We start from the raw sequence: 27,713 nt of genomic DNA on the forward strand, positions 1-27,713 counted from the left end.
AACCTCCCGCGTGACTCCGGGCTCCCGCCCTCCAGCCGACTGAGAAGGAAGAGAGGGGAGGGGGCGCGAGGGACGGAAAGCGCTGGGGGAGGGGGAGGGGAAGGGGGGCGGTGTAAGGGTGAGTGATTTCCTTCCGGCACGTCGCCCGCTCCGGGGGAGGGGGTGGGGGGTTTCACTTCCGGGACGGTGTTCCGGCCCATTCCGGCCCATTTCCACCCCCGGAGGTAGGTGCTGCTCCTTGACGGGGCTCGGGCCCCGCACTCCGGTCCCGCTGCCCTCCACCGGGACCGCCTTGTCCGGGCTCCGCCGCAGCGTACTCCTGGGGCGCTCAGCCACTCCCCTTTACCCCACCCTCAAGGCACCGGAGACCTTCCACCCCCTTGGCCCCGGGCCGGGCAGAGCTGCCGGACCCGCCCCCTCGCCGGGCCCCTCCCTCAGGACCCCGGGATGGGCGGCCCCCTCCCCCACCGCAGCCCGGACACACCCAGATACACACACCCACCTCTGGGCAGCTCCCCGCCCGCCTACGCTTACCGCCTGGACGGGGTCCCGGGGCGCCGCCCCCTTCCCGGGGCTCTGCCCTCACCTGATTGCTCGCTCCCCAGCCTGACGCCTTGCACCCCTCTCCTCCTCCGTTCCTCGGTGACATTTCGCCCTTCTGCCAGTTCCCCGCTACCCACACTTACTAACGTAGACTAAAGCCCCTCAAATACCGGAGTGGCCAACCCCATGGCGTTCCCGATTCTCCCTCTTACAGCTTCCACCCTTCCAGTGCGGACGGTAAAGACCTTACTCCTGGGGCTTCCTCCTCACTGGGGAATTGCCGGAAAGAGCAAACAAAAAAGGCGCTGGTGTAGGCTCCAAAATAAACACATCTGAATTCATGATGGCATCGACAGAGGCTCTTATTGGATTAAAAGTTTCAAAACAAACAAAAACGCTTTGGAAAAAGGTCAGATTGGCTAAAGCTGGTTCTTGAAAGCAGTGTATATACTTCCCTATTTACTGATAAGTGTGGCGTAAATGCGGGGCAATACTGTGAGCTTGTCATCCTAAGTTCCTGAAATTTTAGATCTTAGGTAACTATGTAATGTCTTATAAAGTTAACAGATGAATGGAAACATTGGGCTCGAGTCAGTGTCTTCCTGTTGAGATTTATAGAACCTACTCTCAACCATCGAAGGCTATTGGATGCAGTTATAACAGCATAGTATTTCAGCTATTTTTAAAAAATCTTTTAATGTGAAAATATTGACCATACTTGGTAAATGCTCTATTTTTTTTAACCAGTTTTGGGGAATGAAATTTCAGAATCAATATCATCACCACCCTGAAATTCCCAACTTTGAATTTAGATAGAAGTAGGTTTACCTACTCTTTCCTAATTCTGAGAGTGAACTTCAAGTTCTTTGCAACTTCACTGAGTTCTCACGCAGCTGTGGCATGTTTCCTAACCTTGAGTTTGCTTCAGAGTCCTAAATGCAAAGCGTTTTAGTGGGGTCTCTGACTCTTGAGCTTAGAAATAATGGCTTGCATTCACATGGGCTATTAGCCACCTTTTAAATAATAAACATAACTCACACAGCATGTACTATTAACAAGAGGGATACCTGATCAACCCATTCATGTTAATTACATTTATTCAAAGAGCTTATTAGTTTCTCCTCCAAAGAAAAGTTGTCACAGGATTTTATATTCAGTGTGCAAATACTTTGACTAAAGAACAACCACCACAACAAAAAAACTGTCAAAACTGCTTTTGCCCCTTCTGTTGAACTTCTGTTTTCATGTTGCACAGCTTATTAGGGACGTATGGACATAGCTCGAGTTTACAGAAGTCTAGCAATCACATTTTGGTTTTAAGGATATCTTGCTGTGAAACCTGAACTGAAAAACCTGTTGGTACTTCTTTTCCATATCTAAATGTAAGGAAAGTTACCTCTTTTTACTTGGAGGAGTGAAATTCTAGCTATTGATGAATGTGGTTTCCTCTTTCAGCAGGGTTGAATGCCTGCCCACACGCTGAGGCATGACCATGGAGAAAGGTGGGAACATACAACTGGAGATCCCTGACTTCAGCAACTCTGTCCTGAGCCATCTAAACCAGCTGCGCATGCAGGGCCGCCTCTGTGATATTGTGGTCAATGTGCAAGGACAAGCTTTTCGGGCTCACAAAGTGGTACTGGCTGCCAGCTCACCCTATTTCCGAGATCACATGTCCTTGAATGAGATGAGTACTGTCTCCATTTCAGTCATCAAGAACCCTACTGTCTTTGAGCAGCTCCTCTCTTTCTGTTATACGGGGCGGATATGCCTGCAACTGGCAGATATCATCAGCTACCTGACAGCCGCCAGTTTTCTGCAGATGCAGCATATTATCGACAAATGTACACAGATCCTGGAGGGTATTCATTTCAAAATTAATGTGGCAGAGGTTGAAGCCGAATTAAGTCAAACGAGGACAAAGCATCCAGAAAGACCTCCAGAATCTCACAGGGTTACACCAAATCTAAACCGTTCCCTTAGCCCACGACATAATACCGCAAAGGGAAACAGGCGAGGTCAGGTTAGCGCTGTGCTGGATATCAGAGAGCTCAGTCCTCCTGAGGAGTCCACCAGCCCTCAGATAATTGAACAGAGTTCTGATGTAGAGAGCCGGGAGCCCATTCTTCGAATCAACCGAGCAGGACAGTGGTACGTGGAGACAGGAGTAGCAGACCGAGGGGCCCGCAGTGATGATGAAGTCAGGGTCCTTGGAGCAGTGCACATCAAAACTGAGAATCTGGAGGAGTGGCTCGGGCCGGAGAATCAGCCTTCTGGAGAAGATGGCAGTAGTGCAGAGGAAGTCACAGCCATGGTGATCGACACGACAGGCCACGGTTCCGTGGGACAGGAAAATTACACTTTAGGATCTTCAGGAGCCAAGGTGGCTCGGCCAACAAGCAGTGAAATTGACAGGTAAGGCTTGTTTTCCTTGTTTGTCTAGTGGCTGTTGAGCAGACATCACTGAAGCAGGCCCTCTGTGTGGTACAGAGTGCGTCTTCCTTACTTGATGTTCTTAGCCGAGATAAGTTGGTGTTGGGGAAACTGGAGGTGTGCCAACGGACTTGCATTCTTGTTTTTTTAAAGCAGGAAGCTCCTAGTCGTGAAGTATTCACAGTGTTGTGAGAACTATGGTAAAGTTAGACACTTCCATGAATCAGAATAGCAGCTGCAGCCACGCTAGGATCAGTAATTGCCAGGGCCTCCTCGGATTTCCAGGCAGGGAGCTGATCATCAGCTGGGAGCCTGGCATCTTTGCCCTTCCTTGGTATGTTACCACACAGGTAGGTGGCCTTGGGGACTTTTACTTTCTTTTGTAGCACTGTTTACTTTTCTGTGCCCCCACCCAGCAAATTAGAGGAAGGATGGTACCAGCCGTGATTGTTCTTTTTAGTGTAATCACAGTAATTCCAAAGAAAAGCTTTTTGGATGTTTGGATTTTTTTTTCATTTGCCATTTGATAATATCTTCAAACGTTTTCGTTCATCGATGACTGCTGGCACCACAAGCCTGAGAGTCTCTTTTTCCCCCAGTGCTACTAATGTCCTACGCCTCACTTTTCTTTGTCTAATATATTGCAGTTTTCAGAACTTTTTTTTTTTTTTGGTAGAAGTAGCAATAATTTTAATCTAAGAAAATTGAAAGAAAGTCTCGGTTGAAATGAAGAAATATTACCAACTTAGATTGGGACCATTTGGTTTTTTCCACTCTTAAAAATAAATTAAAATTGACTGCATGAAAACTAAAGAAGCTAATACTTTGGTTCACACCTGGTCTTGAAAGCGACATATATGTCACAGAGAATTTATCCTGTATCCGCTGTAGGTGGTCTCTTTTTCTGTCCTTAACAGTCAAAGTCTCCTCATGCACAATAGTTATTGGACCCCGTGTTAATACTGTTGTGCAGTGTTAGAACTGTATCAGAAGTAATGGCTTTGGATGCAAAGATTTCTAATCCCCATGATCTGTATCAGCAGTCTGAAATATGTAACAAGTTACCATGGGGACTGGGGGAAGGAACAACCAAAAACCCAATAGTTACATAGAGGAAACAAAATCATAGACGCAGTTTTAATTTATGCTTGTCTGGTCTCCCAGTACTTAAGGATAGAAGCTTCTATTTAGCCATAGTTTTACCAGGCCACGTGGTCTATCTGCTATGTCTTTTTTGTTGTTGTTGTTACATTTACTAAGGCAGTCCTTTCTTACTTCGGATCAGATCCTATATTGACTCCATGAAAGTATTTCTTTTAATCTGTATTAAAGTATTTCTAGTAATCTGATGTTCAGTTTGTTCCCCCTTCCTCGGCCATGGGATGAAAAGGGTAGACATCACTATTTTTTAAATTCCTTGATGCTACTTTTCTATTAGACCCCTTTTTGCTCCTCTTCCAACAGATTTAGCCCCTCCGGCAGTGTTGTTCCCTTGACGGAGAGACACAGAGCCAGAAGTGAGTCTCCTGGGAGAGTGGATGAGCCTAAGCAGCCCAGCTCCCAGGTATGTAGTGGATTTAGGACTGCGGCAACGGTTGAAGACAGTGCCGCTGTGTGTGAACAGAATATGATGAATAAGAAAGAAAAGGTGTAGGAAAGGTAACAGTGGCCCTGTTAAATAGATACTCTATTTGATTACTTTTTTCTTCATTCTGGCTTGGGAGCATGCAGGAAATACACTTCTGTTGTCAGCAGAGTTTGGGAAGTAGAAGATGTGATTGTGGAACTCTTTCCTGATTATAGGAACCAGTCTATATTCCTGAGAATAATATAAATAACCCCTGAAAACTGCATGCAGGTAATTTAGGACCTGGGATGGAGAGAGTCTGATTTTGTACTTGGGTAGGGGTAACATGACATAATTACCAATTTATATAGTATCGTGTATTTGTAAATAAGTTGCTTATGCACTTTTTTTATGTGATTGATTTTTTTGTATAGTGGTATCTTTTCATTTCTTTTTCTTCTGGAGTCTTTTGTTAGACCAGAATGTTCTACGAAGGATAGCAATGATGTTTTCCATCTTTTTTGCAGCTCTCTGTGGCAAGTAGTGTAAGTAGTTGATATTTTTGTTTGTTCTCATAAGTCTGTATCATTGAAGATTGGTTTTTAAAAAGATTGTGCACTCACCAAGTAGAACACAATATAATTGTAATTTTTTTGCCCTTTAAAAGGAAACGCTGGTGGATTAAGATTGGATAGCTTCTGTATTGTATGATAGTATCTTAGTTTTTATGTACACAATTGGATGTTTGTTGTGTCCGTAGTATAGTAACAGTGGTAAGACATTGTTAGAAACTCTATTTACTTGCACATTATCATGCCAGGGTACCTGAAAAGGAAGGTAACTATTAGAAGATAGTTTTTCGGTTTTAGTAAGGTGTTAGAGAAAATGTTAGGAGCTTGGAGGAAAAGCAACTTTACTCATATAATTAGGGCCCAAATTTTCTCTTCCCCTCTCAGATAGGGTGCAGTGACCCTGTGAAGGTGATTGTTAGGCAAACACATACTGCAGTGGGACGGACCTTACAACTGCCTGTGTGGCTAAAACAGACTAAGAGATACACAAAACGGGGATAGGAAAGACGGTAGCAACTTGAGGAGCAGTGCTGTGGGAGTGGGGGTGCTAACAAGCAGTTCCGAGAATCACTGTCCCTGTAGCAAAGTGTTTTTCAGGAGAGATGAAATGCATTTTTTCAAGAAGTGGTTACAAAGAGATAACTTGTATCTGATGTCGGGGGGTGGGGGGATAGGGATAAAAATGGGAACTCTGCAAGGTGTTTACCTGACCAAAGCAGAAGGTACAGGCTGTATGGCAGGTAAGTAATATTATCTGAAGGTAATAGTAAGAGCTGAGTTATTAAATACCTTAATATGTGTGAGAGTTTATTATGGTGAGGCTCCAGCACGGTTATTTTTCCCTACCACGGAGAACCAAAGCAAGACATGGACTTACATTACAGTAAGAACAAATGTTGATAGACTTGAAGAGCTTCCTGATTATAGGGCTGATTAGACTATCGTCACTTCTTTATTCAAAAAAATTCTGCAGATGGCTTTTTCTTTTTTTTGCCACATGAAGGTGAAAATACTTGGCCTAATTTTCCAACTAATTATAATCTTTCTAACCTAGCTTTTCCCACCACTCATCAGCATTTATTGTCCCAAACAAACAGACTTTGTCTGTGTGTCAGAACCACATCAAACTTATTCCTGTCTCTGTACCTTGAGTCTGGGACGCCCTCTTCTTCCCAGGTGTCTGGGTTCACTTAGGACCCCGCTCGTTCCATGTGCCCTATACTAGTCCAGTCGTCTTCAATCTCTCCTTAAACCACCATAGCATTTACAGATGGTACGGTATAATTTTTCCTAATTCTGTACTGACTCGTATAAATTATTCTTTTTCTATTTGCATGACTTTTAGGCCCTCTTCTACTTTGAAATTTCCCTGAGGACAGAGTCCTCATTTTCTGATCTTCATATCTGACTGCCTTTTCAGGTACCCAATAAATAGGAGTTGTTTTACCACTAATTTTGAGTAACTAAGGTTCCTTAGTAGGGTGCTCAGTAAAGAGGCTCCTACCAAATGGGGGATTATTTGGTTGTCTGAATTTCCAGTTTTGGAGATCTTCAAATAAAATTAATGAGCCAAAATGATGAGTTTTTAAAGTCACTTCAGTTGAGTCTGATTAGTAATTAGAAGATTAGGATGGTGAACATATTTGTTTTCTGGGTTTGTTTTTTTTTAAGATTTTAGTTTTTCAAGCAATCTCTACATCCAACATGGGGCTCAAACCCACAACCCCAAGATCAAGAGTCAGGTGTTCTACCAACTGAGCCAGCCAGGCACCCCAATGGTGAACATATTTGAAAGCCATGTCAAGCATCTAGACTGGTATTTTAGAAAATATGGAGATCATTTATATGAAATTTATTCATTATATGGAATAATTCACTTAAGAGGATAACTTAAAAGACTTAAAAATTAAATACACTTTAAAAGATAATTTAAAAAGATGGCATAGATAACTAAAATGCATTTACTTTCTGTTTGTGGACAATACTGGTATGACATTACTTTCCTTGAAGGTAGGCGGGTTTTTTTTTTTTTTTTTTTAGAGAATCAATACTCCCAAGATTATGAATAATATTGTGAGTTTGTAATGTTTAATAATAGTTAACATTTACTTAGCTGCATTAAGCACTTTAGTATATTAACTCGTTCAGTGCTAATTGCAGCCTGTTAGGTAGATGCTATTATTATATTCATTTTACAGATGTGGAAACTGTCGTGGAGAGTAGTTAAATAACTTGCCCACAATTACACAATAAGTAGGATGCAGAACTGAACCCACGTTTCAGCACCCTTAATTGCTGTACAGGGCAATAACGTGCATTCAGAATGTTTCAAGGTACCTTTATTGTGTTTGATTCTCCTGAGAATTCTCTTGAGAGAATTTGTTGAGCTGGCAGAGCATGCACTAACGTTTTAATTTTGTGGACGAGAAAACTAAGCCTCTTCAGAGTAGTTATTCTGTGCTTTGTCCAGGAACTTTTAGTGGGCTAATCTGTCACTCTTTATGGGAGTTCAGTTTTGATTATCCAGGGAAATGGAGCAGAAAGAAATGTTATATAAAACAAATCAGAAATCATAAAACCTCAGTCTTGGGGCGCCTGGGTGGCACAGCCATTAAGCGTCTGCCTTCGGCTCAGGGCGTGATCCCGGCGTTATGGGATCAAGCCCCACATCAGGCTCCTCCGCTATGAGCCTGCTTCTTCCTCTCCCACTCCCCCTGCTTGTGTTCCTTCTCTCGCTGGCTGTCTCTATCTCTGTCGAGTAAATAAATAAAATCTTTAAAAAAAACCAAAAAACAAAAAAAACCCTCAGTCTTACTGTTCAACACTTGAGTTCACATACTGCTTCCCAAGCCTGCTGAGAACTGCTTCTGTTCTGTTGGAGATGCTGGAGAGCACTGTCAGCTTACATATGTGAAAGGAGACAAAGCTCATTTTTAGAAATTCAAGCAAAGGGCACAAAATTAATTACAAGTTAGAGGAGTCTTTCTCCAGTTAATCCAGAGTCAACTTTTGCATTTTCGCCTCTTTGCATTGGTACTTTAGCTTTTGCCAGACATCTGTAATTGCCTCATACATCTTTGTAATGCTTATATACACATATAAGCTTTTTATTCAAAACATTTTTTATGTATTTTATTTATATATAAACACATATAATATTCATATCAGCAGACTGAAAATATCAGTAATTTCTGAATGGTGATATTTTAATAAAGAATTCTGAATGAAAAGCACTTATAAATCCAGAATGTTTAGGGGTGCCTGGCTGGCTCAGTCGGAAGAGCATGGGACTCTTGATCTTGGGGTCATGGGCTCAAGCCCCATGTTGGCTGTAGAGATTACTGAAAATAATAATAATAATAAACTCTCAAAAAATTGTTATAAAAAATAAATCAGAGATTTTTTAATTATTCATTAAAAGAAATATATTGTTCCCACTCCCAGCTTTCAGGTAGGAGGAACCCTTGTTTATTTCATATATTACAAACTTTAAGTATTTACATTGTTAATGTTCATATTAGGTAAAACAAAATTAAGGTCTTTAATTGATATTGATGAATTACTGGTTTTTTTAGGTGTGGTATTGGTAGTTTGATTATATTAAGAAAAATAATCTTTGTCTCTTAGAGATACATAGTAGAGTACTTATGGATGAAATTATGTGTGGAATTTTCTTCAAGAATAATATGAGAGGGGCACCTGGGTGGCTCAGTCAGTTAAGCATCCAGCTCTTGATTTCGACTCAGGCCATGATCTCAGGGTTGTGAGATCAAGCCCGTGCTCAGCACAGGAGACTGTTTAAGAGTCCCTCCCTTGGGACGCCTGGGTGGCTCAGTCAGTTAAGCATCAGGTCAGGATCCCAGGGTTCTGGGGTTGAGTCCTACATTGGGCTCCCTGCACTTCTCCCTCTGCCTATCACTCTCTTTGCTTGTGCTCTCTGTCTATCTCTCTCTCTGACAAATAAATAAAAATAAATAAAATCCTAAAAAAAAGGTCTCTCCCTCTGCCCCTCCCCCCTGCTCTCTCTTCTCTCTCTAAAAGAAAATAATAATGATAGTAATATGAGAAAGAGAAATCATCGAGGTTAAAGAAGAAACAAAATTTTCCATTGACTGATAACTTTTGGGTGATGGGGATTCAACATACGATTCTGTCTAAAGTTGTTAATGAACAGTTAAAAAAAAATGTATCATTTGACCTTCATAAAGAAAAATAAATCAGAGAGAAGAGGAAAGCTTTTATTTTTTAGTACCCTAAAGGGTTAGTGATATAATTAACAGCAGCTTTGTGATGCTCCTTTTATAATAATTGCTTTTTTAATCTCTCAGATATATTTGTTACCACAGCATAAGAAGTTTAATGTTGGCGGGGAGATACTACTAAAGGAGAGATTGGAGAAATAATATATACCTCACAGATTATTCTATTCTATTTTATTTACTTTATTTTATTTTAAGATTTTATTTATTTGTCAGAGAGAACACAAGCAGGGGGAGCGGCAGACAGAGGGAGAAGCAGGCTCCCCGCTGAGCAAGGAGCCTAAAGCAGGACTTGATCCCAGGACCTGGGATCATGACCTGAGCCGAAGGCAGATGCTTAACCAACTGAGCCACCCAGGCACCCCAGATTATTCTATTTTAATAATCTGTTTAAATCAATTCAAAACCACTACAAATAATAGGTGTGTAAAGTGAGACGATAATATGTCCATGCACTGTATTTCAAGGGTAACCTTTAGTATAAGCAGTTTGAAAAGTGAATTAACAACTTCGTTAGGAATATGTATTGACCTTGTTTCTCTGTCTGGTTTTTGTTCAGAAATTTTATCTTTTGTTCAGAGGACAAAATCAGAAACCAAGTCTTAACACTTCTTTCTCTGTGGTTACCTGTCATTGTATTTGGTGGCAGTAAATATTTATTGAGTATCAGTTTGTGAAAAGGGTACAGGAAGGAATAACCAGGGGCGCCTCGGTGGCTCAGTCGTTAAGCGTCTGCCTTCAGCTCAGGGCGTAATCCCGGCGTTCTGGGATCGAGCCCCACATCAGGCTCCTCTGCTGGGAGCCTGCTTCTTCTTCTCCCACTCCCCCTGCTTGTGTTCCCTCTCTTGCTGGCCGTCTCTCTCTCTGTCAAATAAATAAAATCTTTAAAAAAAGGGGGGGGCAGGAATAACCAAGTTAGTAAATCCATATCTCAGTCTGGTTTCCTTTCCCACCTCTTCTGCCAATTTGCTCTGAGGTCAGTTACAATTCGAGTAGTCTTTAGAATGAAGATCATGTATGTTGGTATGGCACTAAAATATTTTTGGGTAAAGAAATACTGTTACAAATTGTGTATCTTTTATAAAGGTAGTTACTGCAGGATTAGATTTTGGCATTAATGATAATGCCACAAATAGAATTTGTGATGTGTTTGCCATACATAATGTATTCTGGACCATATTATTATCATTGGCCATGTCACATGTGGCTATTTAAGTTTAAATTTTAATTAATTGAAAGCAATTAAAATTAAAAATTCAGTTCCTTAGTTGCACTAGCCATATTACAAATGCTTAAGAGCCACATATGGGTCGGAGCTATTATATGAGATGATACAGGTTATAGAACATTCCCACCATCACCGAAGGTATATTGGACCAGCCCTGCCTAAGGACCTGCACGATTGTTCAGAGTCCAAGAGGATGGTATGAGCGGCCTCGGGTTCTCCTATCACTGTAAAATACAGCATTCAGTGGGAGTTCAGTGAGCATGCTGTTTGTTAGCCCAAGTAACTCTACTGTCTTGCTCTTTTAAAGAAATGGAATAGAGTATCCTCGGATTGTTCTCTTACTTATTTTTTATTTTTATTTTTCTCCTCAGATTGTTATTTTAATTATTATGTTAACATCTTTACTTTTTTGTAGTAATTTCCTATTCGGATCTCTCCTAAAAATAAGCATGTGGCTTAGTATGAGAGGTAAAAAGAGATTTGATCTCTTTTAATACGTACACTTAAGCATAGGTGTTCTTTCTTGCTTTCCTCACCTGGCACAGGTAGAAGAATCCGCAATGATGGGAGTAAGTGGCTACGTGGAGTATCTCCGAGAGCAAGAAGTATCTGAGCGGTGGTTCCGGTACAACCCCCGTCTCACCTGCATCTACTGCGCCAAGTCTTTCAACCAGAAGGGGAGCCTGGACCGCCACATGCGCCTGCACATGGGGATCACGCCGTTTGTCTGCCGCATGTGTGGCAAGAAGTACACCCGGAAAGATCAGCTGGAGTATCACATCCGCAAGCACACAGGCAACAAACCCTTCCACTGTCACGTTTGTGGCAAAAGTTTCCCCTTCCAGGCCATCTTGAATCAGCACTTTCGCAAAAACCACCCTGGCTGTATACCCCTGGAGGGGCCGCACAGCATCTCCCCCGAAACAACTGTCACATCTCGAGGACAAGCTGAGGAAGAGTCACCTTCCCAGGAAGAGACAGTTGCTCCAGGGGAAACTGCCCAGGGCTCTGTGTCCACCACTGGGCCAGATTGAAACATCGAGGGGGAGGGGGCAGACCCTCTTCCCCTTTGGGCCGTCAGCCGCCAGCATCAGGGCCGTGGGCTGGTACTTAGATTTACAAAATGCCGCATCACTAGATTGGAAGATGCCCCCAAGATGTTGCCAAACTAGAGGATCAGCAACACGCACAGAAGCACGAGAGGCTCTTCCCCTCCTCCTTCCCGCCTCATACTTTGGAAAATAATCAAGCAAATCAACTTTCTAATTCAGGGATCAACAGCCTTGGTTTGTTAACTTTATAAGAAAAAAATTTTTTAACAAAACAATGATAAATGGTCATTTATCTCCCAGTCATGTTTGAACACTGTACTTTGGTCCATATCATCCTGGTGGCTGTAATTGCCCGGATCTAAAAAAACAGCAGGAGCCTTGGTCATCTGAACCAGCCAGCCACAAGAGAGAAGGAAGTCATGATGGTGACAGGGAGGAGGCATTTCTCTCCTCTTCCTTCCCTGCCAGAACATGCAGTTTCACATTTGAAGAAGAAAAAAAAAGTATCCTGGTGGTTCTTACTGTTTTGAAAGGTTAGACCTTATCTTTGCTCTGATTAGGCATCTGATACTTTGCCTGATTGTTTCATGTGAGCCGCCATCTTGGAGCGCTGTTCTAGTGGGCAGCATCCCCTGAAGCACTTTAGGCAACTAGAAGTGAGATGAGCAGCAGAGTGTTCGCAGTGGGCTCTGCTACATTAGGGGGCTTGAGTATCCTATTGAGGAAGACGGGAGCAGGGATGGAAGTGGGATTTTTGTGCAAATGTCAGATGGCACAGAGTACTGCAACTTCCTGGTCGGTATTTGTACACCACAGTGCTTAAATATCTTTGGGTGTTAGGAAATGGCTCTAGTCCAGATGAATTAATGTGTTAGGCTGAGTACCAAAGTTTCATCCAGTCTCTCTGGCTCCTCCTTTCACATAACAGCAATATTATACATCAAAAATGTCACTTTCCAGTGAAATGAGCCTGGACTGTATTTTTAAATCTACAGGTCTCCATATTTGATAACTTTTATATGAAGTTTTAAACACATTTTTTCTGCAATATTGTGGTTGAAGAAATTCAACACTATGGTTCTTATTGCAACCACAATTCCATTTCCTTCTACATATGTAATAGTTTATATTTTCAAGCCAATAGAAGAACCTCACTAAATCCATGTCTCGTGTCTGCAAACCTAGTAATTCATGAACCCACCATCAGCAAATTGCTGGTGACTCCAAGAGCTTTGCTTTTTAATAATACACTACAGGGCATTCACCAGAAAACATCACGCACAATCACGTTGCAATAAATTGATCAAGGGATCAGTTTTGATCAGGTTTGGTTACTTAATCATTCCTAAGATTTTTAAAACTTCAAGGGACCTTCTTGGTAATTCTGGGGATTTCCGAGATTCTTAATCCAGCACTGAGAGAAAAAATTTACCAAACATGTAGAGTTTTAGATGCCCTGTCTCGCATTCGGGAATAAAGGAGGATTAGTAAGGGGTGCGGGCAAGGCTATGCTTACAGTGCAAACAGAAATGAGAAAAATCCATACCTTCTCCTGATTGATCATTAATGTTTTAAGAGTATTTAAATATGCAGTGGTTTAAGCAGTTATTTTGGTGCAGAGGCATAGATGATTGTAAAAGAGATCTGGGGCGGGGCTGGTCATGTCTGCCCTGGTGAGCCATTTGTGAGAATGTTAGTAGCATGCTCCCCTTCTGAGAATGCTTTGTGGTATGTGGAAAGGTGGGTAGAAAAGAATGGCATTTCTTTGATGATAGGAAGTTAGAGTGCAGAGAGTAACTCATAAGCAATCTGCAAATTGTACATACACATAAAGCCACTCCATGTCACTAGAGAGTGGTGGTTTTCTCTTCCGGAAGAACGTAGAAATGCGTCTTTTAATAGGAATGTAATGATGCTACTGTTTGGTAAGAGCCTACCCTTACATGATCTGTCCAAGCCATCTTTTGTCTGTTGTCTTTCAGAGACATAGACTAGGGCATTCTCCTCTTTAGTTGGGCAACAGCATGATAGGGCCATGTTAGGGACCAGCTATGCTCTGTGGCATAGAAGTGGACTTGAAATTAGACTAAAATCTTTAGGGAAACCTTTGAGCTGGTCATCAGCGCTGTCCGTGGACAGATTTTGCCATTACCGAATAGGCAGAAAGGTGAGAAGCACAGAATATGGTGCTGTCGACGGAGCTTTTAAGCCTACCAAAAAAACGTTAAGTCCATCCTACTTTTGAGAAGTAGTATGCTGGAAAGTTCTTTATGCTTTGTTAGTTTCTTAGATTTTCTGTGAGAAAATAGAGCTTTTTTAAACTATTACCAAATTGCGAAGGTGACGTGCAGTAATCTTCGTCAAGAGAAGCTTCGCAGCATTTGTCGTTACCCCAGCCAGGATTAGCAACAAACCTTTGACACGAAGTAGGGACTGTTCAGTAGATTTGGAAATGCTGGCAGTGTGTGGTGGGTTCCCTTCCCTTTTCATTCACTTGTCATAGGTTCTTGCTGTATTGATACTGTGAATAGAGTGCTACCCGGTCTTCTGGGACCACAGCAGCACAATCACGTTTGCTGGTTCTCGCCTCTTAATTGGCCTAGCTCAGAGCCGTGAAATTCATGAACATTCAAGCCAGGCTAGCTTTTAAACAAATTAAAGTTTCTGAAAGCAATTTCCATGTTAGCCAGAAAAGATATTATTATTCTAAATAACTATCCAAGATTCTTATCCAGGTTCACTGTGATATTGTCCTAGTTCTTAGCTAACATCACTGTAGGGTCATAGGAGTTAGTAGTGTTCTATCGACATTAATGAATAGCTGTATTGGTGTGTGCACAGAGGATACCTCTCTTAAGGATGTACTAAATGGACTTTAGCTAATGCCGAAAACTCATTACCAAATCTTAACTTGCACATGTCACCTTGTGAAGGGAACTGCATTAGCAGTGAGAGCTAAATCATCATTAAGTACTTTAATGCCATGAAATAGCAAACACTGGGACTGTTTTCATTCGTTGAGTGGCACTTAATAGCAAAGGAGCTATCGAATATTCTCAGCAAAAGAGAGATGTCAGTATATTAATCTGTTTTCATTCTAAGAGGTACCTTTTATTCTCTCTGAACTCTGATGCCAGTATATAAATATAGCATTGGCATGAACAGGAACACTGTACTTAGGCAGAAAGGCTCTTTCTAATGACTTGTTCTCTCTTTACTCAGAACCATATTTACCTCTGAACCGAGTTGAGTTTTATTTTATGTAATTTGCCAACTACCCCCAAGCCATCATTGTACCAGACGGTTAAATCTAATCCTGAATAAGTTAAAATAAGTTTGTTCCTAAAAGATAAGGATTGGAAAAGAAGGGAGATAGCAGTTGAGGAAAGTTTTCTTGTTATTTTGTTTTTTGGTATTTTTAAATGTTTCCAGTTCCCTCTATATCAGTGAAACAGTTTCCAAAGATGTTGTGAGGATAGAAATAAACCATTCTCCTCCCACCTTCATAGCTGAGATCTGGCCTTGGTTGGAAGGGGTCGGAAGGAAGAGTGAAATAGTGAACTTCATCCTTAGCTGAGTAGTCTCTGGTCAAGAAATAACTTTAAAAAAATTTTAGCTGTTACTTGACACTAACTTCATTTCTTCTAACTAGTAAAAATTATATTTTGTTTGACTGGAAGATCTAATTTAAAGAAATAAAAACAACAGGTAATGGAAAGGAAATTAAATCGAACAAAGACAGCAGTCTTCTTAATCCTGGTGAAAGGCATTTAATCAGGAAGGGGCTGGAATCCTGGAAGTTTTTCTCTCTTCAGATCCAACAGACAGGTGGTTTGTTGTTTGGTTTTTTGGGGGTTTTTTTGTTTTTGTTTTTTTTCTCTTCCTCCACCACTCTTCTTCTAATCTACTTACTGGTTTAAGGCATAACAGAGAGGTCTTTATTGAACTCATCTTTGAAAACGGGGCTCTTTACCTTTGCCGTTTGGGCAAGGGTGCACAATATTGAAGTATTTTAGTTGCTGAGACTTAGAAAAGGGACACCAAGCTATTAAGTCAGGTAAACCCCTGGGTTTGAGAGGTTGCCCCTTAGCAAAGAATATTCCTAGACTTCCTGAATTAGATCAGGGTTCAGCCGACTGCGGCCCGCAGGGCCCAATCCTGAGGCCATCTGTTTGTCTAAAGAAAGTGATGGTAGAATGGGGCCACACCTGTTCTTCAGGTATTGTTCCTACTGTGATGGCGAGGTCGAGTGCTTGGGACTCAGACCACATGACCAGCAAAGCCCAAAAATGTACTGTTTGTCACTTGACAGAAAAGTTTGCTAACTCCAGAATTAGGTTTGAAAGAATGACCCCCAAATTTGTCACTTCTGCCCTTTTGTCTTTTTAATAGTTTGGTTGAGGTTTTAAATTCATGTTGCCATGTATGCATCAGTTTTTTGAAAGAGCTTGCCATCTTTTTCTAGATCTTTTTCTCGTAACCCTCTTTGTGTTCCTTCTTAATGATTCCCATTGCTTTAAAAGCATTTAGAATAGCCTTATGATCTGTCCTTGCTTTAAAGGTGCAGGCAGATTAAAGTTTAGGATGGTAGTTACAGATGTAACAAAGTAATTTAAAAAATAATTCCCATGCATAATAACGTAGGATTAAATGAGTACCATGTTTACATAAAATACTGTAAAAAAGAAATTAATGTTTTTATAAGTTTTGCCATTCCTCTGAGATCACTTGAACTGATTTGCATAATGATGGCAAGAATGAATTTTCTCCCATTAGTATTAAAACTTAACTTCTGTTATGAATAAGTGGTTTGATTCTTACCCAAAATACTGTCTTTCTAGATTGGAAACCTCTACCGTTTCCCTGTACTACAAATCTTCATTTTCATTTCTTCAAACTCACTCTGTTCCATGTGGAGTAGTAGAAAGCCAAATCTTCTTCCCTTCATTTCTTTTTCCAGTGAATGTTTTAAAACATAATGAAATCTCAGAGGATTTCAAATTCCTCTTAGACCCATCTTACAATTTCTGTTACTGTCATTTTTCTAAATATATACTGGGCCATTGTTTATTTGCTCTCTGTTCCTTCTTACTGCTCAAATAGATTTTTTTATGCAAGATGTGCAAAAAATGGAAAATGTTAGGATAATTATAAACAGAATTCCTTGTAAGAGGAGAGTATAATTGTTCCCCATATGGAAACCATGCATAGACTTCTGAGTTAAATTTATCAGGACAGAATGTTCTAGGCCATGCTGACACAATGCAGTGAATTAGATTCGTACTTTGTTGTCAGCTCAACCAACACATACCAAGTTCAGATGAGTGACCTAACCTCCAGTACAGCACCTCTCTACTAGACATTTTATTCTTAAAGTTCCCTTTTTCTAAGTTGATATCAGTAAGTTTTATATGATATGTCCTATGAGTAATAGATAATCCAGACCTGTAAAGTTCCAGAATATTTGCCTCGGTTTGAACTGCCTTGTCTTAGAAGCACTTAGAGTAATCCAGGGCTCTTGAGATTTTGGAGTGTTGCTTTTCTGATTAATTTGGGATTCTGATTAATCTGGGATATAGAACTTGTGAAAGCAATTGAATTTAAAGAGCCTGAAGAACCATCTGCCTCCAGGTCTACGTGAGGTCTAGGGAGTAGTTGTCATTTCTACGTGAATGCATTGAAAACAGTGTTGTTCGCTCAGTGTTGTGATTTCTTTGATAATTACCAGTCTTATGTTTTGCCTTCTTTGCTTTCTAGAGTCTGTTTCTCTGTTTTCAGTCTTCTTATTTTAGGTAGTGCTTTTCCCAGGACCGGTCTTTTCACTTTGCAGTAAGTAGGTTTTCTTGCTCAGGACAAGCCAGAGTTGGATATTATGAGTCCTTTCAAACACCTGACTTAGTTACATTCCAAAGGATGTAATTACTGACAGCAGCAGTGGTATCAAAACCTGGAAGATATGTTTTCTCGTATAGGCAGACTACCTTCTCCCTCAACTGCGAGGAACAGCAGTGACTTAAAAGGCAATTATTACTTGGAATGTACAGTGTCTTCACAGAGTCCATACGTGAATAAATTTCTTCTCTCACATCTTCCCCACTATCTCTATAACAAAGACTTCCCATCTTGATACAGTTAAGGGCTGGCTCACTCATTTAAACGACAGAGCTAAGTTACAAAGGCAGAGCAGTTCAAGAAAAAGAAAACTCTTCTAATGCTTCTTTCATGTCTACTTAGTCCTGTTGAGGAGGCTAGAATTCACCATCCAGTTAAGGGAGAAATATGGGCAGCATCTTACATGGACAACAGCACAGTTTAATATACTGTGAATCTTAGAACCTGAATTAATCGGTAAGGCCAAAAGTCAGAGTTTCTTGTGGGAAAATGTTTCCTATTCTGTGAAATCACTTATCTTAAGTGATAAGTAGCATACAGGAAAATCTGTTCCATAAAGTAAATATTAAGTATTTTTTGGTACCAGGTCGTGTGCTTGGAATTTATATAACAAAATTGATTGTAGACCTAGTGTAGATGTGGCTTCCTGTACTTGAGAGTCCTGAGTCCACTTGGTTGGAGTCTGGATGTATGCTTTTTAAACGCCTGCACTTTTCACCACAGAGATCAAAGAGAAGGGGACAGAATTGACTGTACGAAGTGCTTTAGTGGCGTAATCACAGTTAGTCCTCAGAATAATCCTGTGAGGTAATAAGGGTAGAACTAAAGATAGTTGAATTGTTTTGACTGCTTACTGCGTGCCAGGCACAGAGCCATGTGTTTCGCATTGGTTAACTCGCCTAGTCCTTATGGCAGGCCCATTAGGGTAGACACTGTTACACTTGTCACTTTAGAGAGGGAGAAACTGAGGCACAGAGAGGTTGACCCAGGCAGTCTGACACTAGAGTTGACACTCTACCAGACTGTGTTGCCTTTAAGAGGTGTAATTATGCCACATTTTATAGATGAAGAAACTGAGGAGCCCAGAGTTACACAATGAAGACATTGCAGACCCAGTATTTTCCGATCTGCTTCCAAAGCCCAGACTCTCTCCACTACATCATATTGACTCTGTTTACTTATAAAGAGTTGGGGTGAACTAGAATAAACAATAGCCAGTAACAGTACTGCTTTCAGTGAATTTTTAACTCAAGAAAGCATGATTGGAAGATTTCTTCAAAAGATAATGTCTCTGAGGAGATGTTGAATGGTGAATATTTTCTGGAGGTATTGCCCATTGTTTCAGGAGTCGCCCATTTGATAGGTCTGATTGTGAATCAGTTCAAGTTACCACCAAGGCAAAAACCCAAAGATAGCATTCCCATATATCCAGTTTTGTAACAAACTGCCCTAAACCACAGTGACCTAAAACAACAATTTTCTATATCTTGCGAGGTTGTGAATCAGAAATTCAGGAAAGGCTCATCTAGGCAATTCTCTTGTCCCTGTGGTGATGACTGAGGCCACCTGGTAGTATTCAGCAGGTGGTGGGACTGGTCTGCGGTGTCCACACTGATCTCACATGCCTGACACCTTGAGGGAGGGCTAGAAGATGGGGCTCAGCAGGCCTCCTCTTGCCCTCTGGAGTCTCAGGGTCTTTCCATGTGGTGTCTCCATTGGGGCAGTCAGACTTACTGAATGGCAGCTCAGGCCTCTAAGAGGCTGGGCAGAAGGTGCCAGGCCTTCTAAGGCCAGGCTTAGAGCTATCATAGAGTCACCACTGGACACCGTTGGTCAGAGGAGGCACTGGTCAGCCCAGATTCAAGGAGAGAGGAAATACCTTACCACTTGATGGCATGTGCGTCAAGGATTTGGGACCACTTTCATCTGTTGTAGGTAGCATTAGGTTATTGATTTTTCCAGTGTTCGTTCATTTGGGTTAGTTGTTTGTGCCATAGAAACCACTTATCATGTCTACCATGGGTCAGTCACGGAGCTAGAAGGAGAATGAGACAAATACCCGGAACAGGTTTCATTAGCTACCCACCCCCTGAGTTTCATTTATCTTAGAGCAAAATTTCCATTTCATTTTTCTTTTGTTCCAAGTTCCAAGTTGTGAGCATTTGGTTGTTTTTGTTTTTTTCTGTGAAGCTACAGTAACCGTACATACTGAGCCAGAAGTACTCCAGAGGGAGTAAAAAGCTTGCTGTTACAGAAGCTTATTTGTTAGAGATGTCAGCTGTATTTAAGTTTACAAATAGGCAAAAACTCCTGTGGTATGGAAAATTCATACGGCTACTAAATCTCTTTCAACGGGAGTTTCTATTGAGTGGCTGCATGGATCATATTGTTGAGGTAAATGAAAGCTTTGCCTGCACTACCCTAGTCCCACCTTTCCTGCCAGCACACCACCCCAGGTTTTGTTCTGTGCTAGAAGATGAACAAGTTCATCCCATTTTTATCACCTTTCATATGGGAAAATTCCTTGCTCAATTTAATATGTTGTTAATCCTTTAAAATTAGCAGTTGCTGTCAACCTGTCATCTAAACTAACAGATCATCGAACTGTTAGGATTTTTGTCAGATTTAGGGTGCTTTATTTAAACTCCTGCTGGCTTATACTAGTTAGACTCTTGCTGTGACAGAAGAAATATGGGCAGAGAATAAATTCTGCTCTAGAAATGATCATCCCCAAGGCAATATGCTTTGTAAGAGAAGAAAGATTTGGGATTCTCTCTTCATTCCATGGGCAGTGGGTACCTGGAGAATTAGCTGTGGGGGCTTCTTGCTGGTCATCCGCAGGTATCAGAGAGTGAAGAGGTCTGTGTTCCTTAGGTCAGGCCTCAGGAATTGCAGATACAGGAAAGGGTACTCGGGGCTGAAGGCTTAATCTAGGGCTCTACAAAATGCTGGGAAGGGGAGAAGACTTTGGCATTTGTAGTTGGACAGCCAGGAATAAAATGAGGCATTTAGGCATCAAGATTAGATTTTATCATATAAGGATTGGGGCAGATTTCAATGAATATGAACAAACGCGCCTTAACATTTTCTTTTTGATCCACATTTCCACTCTGATGTACCTCAAAGTCTGCTTTTTGTGACAGAAGCTTTGAAACTATATTCCCAGGGAAAGAAAAATCTTATGGTGATCTATGGCGAAGTCTCTCGTTCTGTATGGGATAGTTCTTTGGGCCCTTCTCTAGATCCTCTGTGACGCTCATGTTTGAAATCCTCTGCTGGTGGCATGAGGAGGAAGTACTGTGGTCTTAATTTGCAGAAGAGAACAGAGTCAGAAGAAAGGGAACCTGTAGGCTGAGAAGGTACCGAGTCTTTCCAGCGTCTCAGGCCGGTCACAGCGCCCTGCAGGAGTAGAGATTCCTTAGGGCTCAGATTTCTGCTCGTAGCTCCATCTTAAAGCAGATGTTCGTGACCTATTTGAAGATGATCTACTGAGTTTCCTATAAAGTAATAGAGGCCTCACGGTAGTGGTTCTCTGAGAACCACAGCAGAAACAGAGTTACAACACCGGGAGCAAAGCTTAAAATGTGCGTCCTCTGGAAGCCGAGACGCTCAAGCAGGGGCCACTGAGAGTGTGGCTGAATTCTACGTCTAGAACAGCTATCAGTCAGATAGCAGAGATATTTAGGATTTATATGGTATTTCTAATATTTTTACAAAAAATGATTTTAAATCATGTAACTTGAAGTTTTAAAAAAAATGAGCCTGTTTTCTTTTTGGAAAACTGGCCCAATAAAAATAACACTAGTATAACTCAATTGTATATGCATGTGCATTGAACACAGAGTGGTGTACTAAACATAGTTCATGCAAATAACTTTTGTGGGAAGTTTGGCTATTTTCATAATACCTTTTTTCATAAATGTATGTTTATAAATATATTTACTCATCCGCTATGACCTTGGTAGCATTAGAAGTATTCGTTAGCTGTATCCTTGATTCTAAACAATCAAATTCTTGACATAGTAGGCTATGAGAGCTTTTTGTTGCTTTGTATTTTGGCTAAGAAAATTATTTCTTGCACTTTCTATTTATAAAGATGTTATAACACATTGCACCCACTTAGTGTAGCTGTTGTTTAGAGACAAAAAGATGTAGGTGTTAAAGTGAAATGTGTGTTTAAAAAATCCTGGCATAAGGGGGGACCTCAAAATAACAAAGTTGGCTTGCATCTACCTGAGAAGAGCTGGGGTTTCATATCAAATTGAGAGTGAAAGGAGCTGTTGGGGTAGGCGTGCTGTTGCTGCAAGTTGCAATTTTATTGTGAGTTGCCAGCTCTGTGTGTGTGTGTGTGCGCGCGAGTGAGTGAAAGGTGTCTGATGAAGGCAGATAAATCAATGTAGAATAGTCTACCTCCCACTGAAGACTGAGCATCTTCCAAGATTGCCCTGTAGCCCTCCGGGCAGGAAGCGGCGTTCCTCAGCCACTGTCCGCCTCGTCCTCTTGTACTCGCTTCAGCTCCTCTACCTCTGAGCACTTGGCTGAAGAAAGAGTGTGTTTTCGTAGCAGGTGAAGGAAAGCCAGACACACAGTCTAGAGGTTGCAGTGTCCCAGTTCTCCTGGTCACGTACAGATGTTGCTCCTTAGCTCCGGTGTCCAAATCAAACGGTGTCAGAATGCTTCGGGTTACTGCTTTTATCTGCCGGCTTCTGTTTGGCAAGAGTAGCCAGTGCATGTTTTTTTTTTTAAGTTTTTTTTAAAAGTTTTTTTGAAGATGCACCAAACTCCTTTTAATGATGTGAAAATTCTGTTTGACTCCTGAGCTGTTTTTTTGTTAATTGCCATTTGTAGTCCATGACTGGGGGGCCAGATGCTTAACCGTATTTTCCCGATGCTGAGCCTTCTGCCAGTATCTTGACACAGAGGGATGCGTGACAGGGGATTTGGGATGACTTGTTTTGCTTTTAGTCAGTCCAAAGAGATATTCCTGTTTTTAATGCCTGTGCTGTTACAGTAGTCAACATGGCCTTGCTTGAGTGTTGTCAGAAAATTGAGTTTCAGTAATAAACTGCCACGAGGCACACCACCTAATCTTTAAATCTGGTTGTGACACTCAGCTGACTTACTGTTTGGGGCGCTGGTACACTGAGCCATGTCCGGTTACCTACATTTTGAACACACGTTCTAGGTTAGGAAGGACTCTTGGCCCTGCCACAGATCTCCTGTGGCCCTTTCCACCTGTTCATTCTCAGGCACTGGCTGGTTTTAACATCTAAACAGGAATTCTCAGGTTAGGAGTGAGAATGAGAGAATGATCTATTTTCACATGTTTAGAGGTTGGCCTCTGTGTTTAGGTACTAGCTGGTTAAATATTTGCTTCCCTCGTGACTGGGAAGGGCAAGCGATGATTCATGTGAAATTCCAAATAATGAGACAGGCATTACTCTTAGGTGAGCCCTGATATATTCACCTCTGCCTGAATACAGCATGAGTCCTGGAGGGAGATGAGGCGGGAGATCATGTGAGTCTACTCACCACAGCTCCTGTTTCTCTTCCTTTCTTTTCTCTCTCTCTCTCTCTCTCTCTCTCTCTCTCTCTCTCTCTCTGTGTGTGTGTGTGTGTGTGTGTGTGTGTTTCTTAAAGCACAGGGACAGGACCCCTGGGCAGAAAGAGCTGCCCAGCTATTGTTATTCTAACTGTAGAATAATTGTCAGCCTATAAGCCATGCTAATATCCTAGACTCAGGAATTAACTCCTGCTTAGGAAACTTCTTCCCTCTGGCTTATCTTTTTGTGCCAAGTCTGTTCTAGGCCTGTCCCCAGCTGTTTTGCTATAACACATACTTAAGTGCAGACTTACCTAAATCCGAAATTTACTGTTGGCAGTGTGACCTGTTACAGCCAAAGTGATTTACTTAAAAACAAAGCAAAAAAGTGAGAAATGCCTAGGTCATGTCTTTGGGGCACATATTAAATCTATGAATCTGAGAGGAAGCATGGAGTCTTACCTTTCTTCCCTCTGGCTTGAGTGAACACTGCCCTGAATGCTTTTTATTACAGGATCAGTTGACCTAAGCCAGTAGTTTTCTATCTTGGCTGCATATTAGAATCACCTGGGGCATGTCAAAAATGACTGTTGCCAGGGGCCCCCACCAGACACGCATGTTGAACTGGTCTGCTGTGCAGCTTGGGCTTTAAAGGCTCCCCAGATGATTCTCGTGGGCAGCCAAGGTTGAGAGTCACTGGCCAGGTAATCTTGAGTGGTCTTCAGCAGGATAACCTCAATCTGGTTCTTTTTGTGTCCTAAGATACCTTCATTGATACCCCAGCATGGCTCTGAGTTTAAAGTGGGCCAAGGCCCAGGTGGTAAAATGGATCATCCATTTGTCATCAAAGCAATTCTGGAGAGAGATGTCGCCATCCATCCAGTTTCGTCTCTATACCAAATACAAGGTGTGAATAAGTAAGCAAAACAGATTTTCAAAGTCTGGTCTCTAGAATCCTCGTTTCTTTGCATATGTGATTTGAGTGGAGATTTCTCAATTCTCCTAGCTAAAATAGAGCGCTCGAACTTATTAAAAGGGCCAAGCCCAACCCACCTAGGATGATTTCTATTTATAAAATAAACAGGAAGCATTATTAAAGTTAATGGAAAAAGAGAAGGATCCTTCCTGGGGGTGATGGTGATACATTTCATTATTTGTCTCTTAGACTGTCTTCTAAGTGGGATTTCGATGTAAAGTGACTTTCACTTTTCCTTGGGTTTTTTGTTTGTTTTTGGGGTTTTTTTGTTTGTTTGTTTTTGTGAATGAAATGCACTAGCTAAGGCTTAAATATTTCTGAATTTTACATGAAATGTGAAATGAGTCATTTTATTATCTTTATTACAGGATGTCAGAGACCTAACCTAGTAATTCCTAAAGGAGGTTCCATATCTTTCTTTCTTCCCACCCAGGCAGTAAAAATGCCTGTCCGTGGCAACTTCACACATGGTCATGGGAAGGGGAGAACTGTATGGTACCTTAAAAGTGAGACACACCCCCCCCTCCACCCCATTCAAACTGACTAGCTACCAAGTGATTTCTCATCCATGATAGAAATTTTTGTTTAAGAGCAAGTTCGGATATAGCAGTCTCTTTTCTGAGAGAATTCTGGGTACCATAGAAATGTTCATTCATATATTCCCTACAATAATTGATACTTTACATTTCAAATACATGGTGTGTTCAAGAAGAAAAATCGATTAGAAGGAAAGATTGGCCAGTGCAGAGAACTGAAGTAACATCAGGCTATGAAATTTCATTAAAGTAACGCGGAGGCCTGGCTACTTACATCGCATGTAAATGCTGCAATGTCTTTTAGAGACAATGCCTCCAATGCCTTAGAAAATTTATGAAGGCTTCTTGATATGGGGTGGAATAGAAAAACAGTAGCCTTTGGGACTTGCACGCATCCAGAGAGTAGCGTGTTAGCGTTTCAGACTGAGGAGGATTGTGGAGTACTGTGAAGCATTGTTGAACTTTATGCAAATCACACTGCACTGGATTTTATGATTCCTGGGGGGAGTGGGGGAGTAGACGAGGAGAATAGGGAAGTAATGGTACAAAATATATAAACTTGTTCTATATTTTAAGCAAGGAATGAGACAAATCCCCTATCAGGAATTCTCTGTCAGGACTGTGAAGCTCAGTCAAGTTCTCTGCCCTACTGGATTGGTTTCCTGATTGCTCTTCAACCTCTAAGGAGTCCTTTCTGAACGTTTGATTACAGTTTCGCCACCCTCCCCGGCCCCCTACTCAGCAAAAGAAAAACATTCCCGAACTACAGAAATGTGTTCTGTCTCAGTCCATCACCTTTTTATCTGCTCTGGTCTGTGTTCACAGTTTTAGCCCGTTGCGTTATTTTGTGATCTAAGGGCAGAACTTGAAGAGATCTGCCCATTCAGGAAGGAACCGAAGGCCTCTCCTTTATGAAATCTTAAAACCAGAACTCTCCATCTTCGGCATGTCAGCATAAGTGAGTAAAGGGAGAAGTACATTTGGAAGCGCACTTAGATTTCCTGGCATCCTCCACTCACACTGCCCCCGAGAGGAGAAGAGAAGGCTGAGGGTTCAAAGATAGAAAAGTCAAGGTAGCTGAAATGTGGTTTCCTTCAGATGGACATGGTCTGAAAGAAATCTGTCCACCTGTTCTCTATGGTGCTTATATGGTGGGTGACAGCTGTCCCCCATCTACCTGTCCCTGGCACTGTGCCTTCCCACTGGTCACTGTGAAAAGCAGATCACACTGGACTCAGAGGCCAGAACCCAGGACCATTTTCCCCTTCTCATCTTGAGCCCATCACTTCTTCATACAGCTAATAATGTAGCATTTACTTCTCTTTGGAAAACTCTTGGGTTTGTCCCCCAAGAAATAAAGGATTTCAAGGAAAATAGAAAATAAGATTCTGGTGGTAGCTATCAAATAAAGAGATTATAGGACAATTTCTCTTCCCCTCAGCTGATGCCCCGTCTTCCTGCGTTTTTTAAAGGCTACCATGATATTTGTAAGCGACAAACTTAGGTAACATTTTTTCACAACTTGCTAATCAAAGATTCATATTAAAACAGACAATCAATTTCTAAAATGTTGTTATCCCTGAAAGGGAATGAGGTAGAATTTTAAACTATAAGAACCTACCAGTCTGTTTTTTCCCTTTGAAAAAACAAACATTTGAGGTTTGTGTCTTTCATCTGAAGCTATTACACCATTAATAGAGATGCCTCAGAAAAGTCAGTGAGCCAGGCGAGCGGTCCTCCACCCCCGAGGGTGCTGGCCTGGGTCCGTGCATCTTATTTCCTTAGAGAATATCTGTTTTTATTATGACCTTAATTATAAATACCTATATATAGGAATAGGATTTTCTCTCACCCCACCCTCTTTTAATCATTGTCACTTAAGTGTAAACCGCACCTCCCCTCACCCCCCTTTTACTGAACAAATGCACTTTAATTCCTAAGGAGAGTGGCTGTTCCTGGCCCTGAAGCCAGATTACTTCAGGAGGAGAGTTGAGGAGGGAGAACTCCTGCCAGACCCTGTGAAATGAACCAAATTCCTTAATGTCAACACACAAACCCCACCCATTTTTAAGCTGTCCCCAACACCCTGCCAAAGGGAAAACAGAAACAACCAAAATGAAGTTTAAAATGCCTACCCTGATTGTAGAAGTTTCCCTGGGGAAAATACCCAATATTAAGTTATTTTCTCAGCTACCAAACTGTCAGAAACTTCTAGATTGTTTTGTGGGAGGCTGAGATTTCTTTAAGCAAGAAGTCAAGTAAAAGAGGCTATAAGATATGATTCTGATTTGTGTCATTTCTAAATATTAGATTTGTTCTCTCCCTTAATTTGACAGGTGTTCTCAGTCTCTCCTCCTGTAGATTCTGTCCTTCCCCTGATGACAAGCCAATAGTACTTGGTGGGGTTGCATGTCTCCTAGAGCCCCAGAAACCCTGTCGTGTCGGGGGCGGGGGGAGGGCAGGAGGGCGGGCGAGACTGGGGTTGGGGGAGGGAGATTCAGAAAAAGAGTGAAGATATGGGTTTATATAAACATATTTAAAGCAGTTTAGCAAAAGCTTTCTCGTTGAACAGCTTTAAGAACAATGTGAATGAAATCTTAGCAACTTGGTTAGTAATTTGAAAAGTCTATTAATGTATACTTGAAATTCTGTTTGTATAAAAATACATTTTCCTCTTTATTTTAACACTGTGTAAAAGAACATTATGCATGTGAGTGGTTTGAGAATTAAATTGTTTAATACTCAGATTTGACTATCTGGTTTTTCTGTATATAGAAATTAATTCTTTTACAATTTTTGGATTTTTTTTTTTTTTTTTTTTTTTTTTTTTTTTTTTTTTTAGTATGATGGGAATACTGACATTTCGGGCTCCCCCTGCCCTTTCGGGATGCTTACCAACCTACCATCTTTCAGGACTCAGCTGTAACGTATTCCTTCCATTACTTTCTTTTCCTTTTAAGATTTTATTTCTTTATTTTAAGAGAGAGCATGTGCGCAAGCGAGCATGGGGATGGGGGAAGTGGAGGGAGAGGGAGAAGTGGACTCTGCCAGGTGCAGAGCCCTACGTGGGCCTCGGGGCTCGGTCTCATGACCCTCACCTAAGCTGAAATCAA

The 27,713-nt window shown here is 41.4% G+C and overlaps 1 protein-coding gene across 4 annotated transcripts; it reads left to right on the forward strand.

Moving 5' to 3' along the window:
- The first annotated feature begins 126 nt into the window (after window positions 1-126).
- ZBTB37 (zinc finger and BTB domain containing 37) lies at window positions 127-27,345 on the forward strand. 4 transcript variants are annotated; one of them, XM_044387909.3, is made up of 5 exons: window positions 127-224; window positions 758-952; window positions 1,999-2,958; window positions 4,441-4,540; window positions 11,148-27,345. In XM_044387909.3, exons 3-5 carry the CDS (start codon window positions 2,030-2,032, stop codon window positions 11,634-11,636), a joined length of 1,518 nt encoding a protein of 505 aa, XP_044243844.1. In that variant the 5' UTR covers window positions 127-224; window positions 758-952; window positions 1,999-2,029; the 3' UTR covers window positions 11,637-27,345. The 4 variants fall into 4 exon arrangements, with proteins under 4 accessions (XP_044243844.1, XP_044243845.1, XP_044243846.1 ...); XM_044387910.3 differs by having other exon boundaries at window positions 2,002-2,958; XM_044387911.3 differs by lacking the exon at window positions 758-952 and having other exon boundaries at window positions 149-224.
- The last annotated feature ends 368 nt before the right edge of the window (window positions 27,346-27,713 follow it).

The sequence above is a fragment of the Ursus arctos genome, unplaced genomic scaffold (genome assembly GCF_023065955.2).
Source record: "Ursus arctos isolate Adak ecotype North America unplaced genomic scaffold, UrsArc2.0 scaffold_2, whole genome shotgun sequence".
Lineage (NCBI taxonomy): Eukaryota > Metazoa > Chordata > Mammalia > Carnivora > Ursidae > Ursus > Ursus arctos.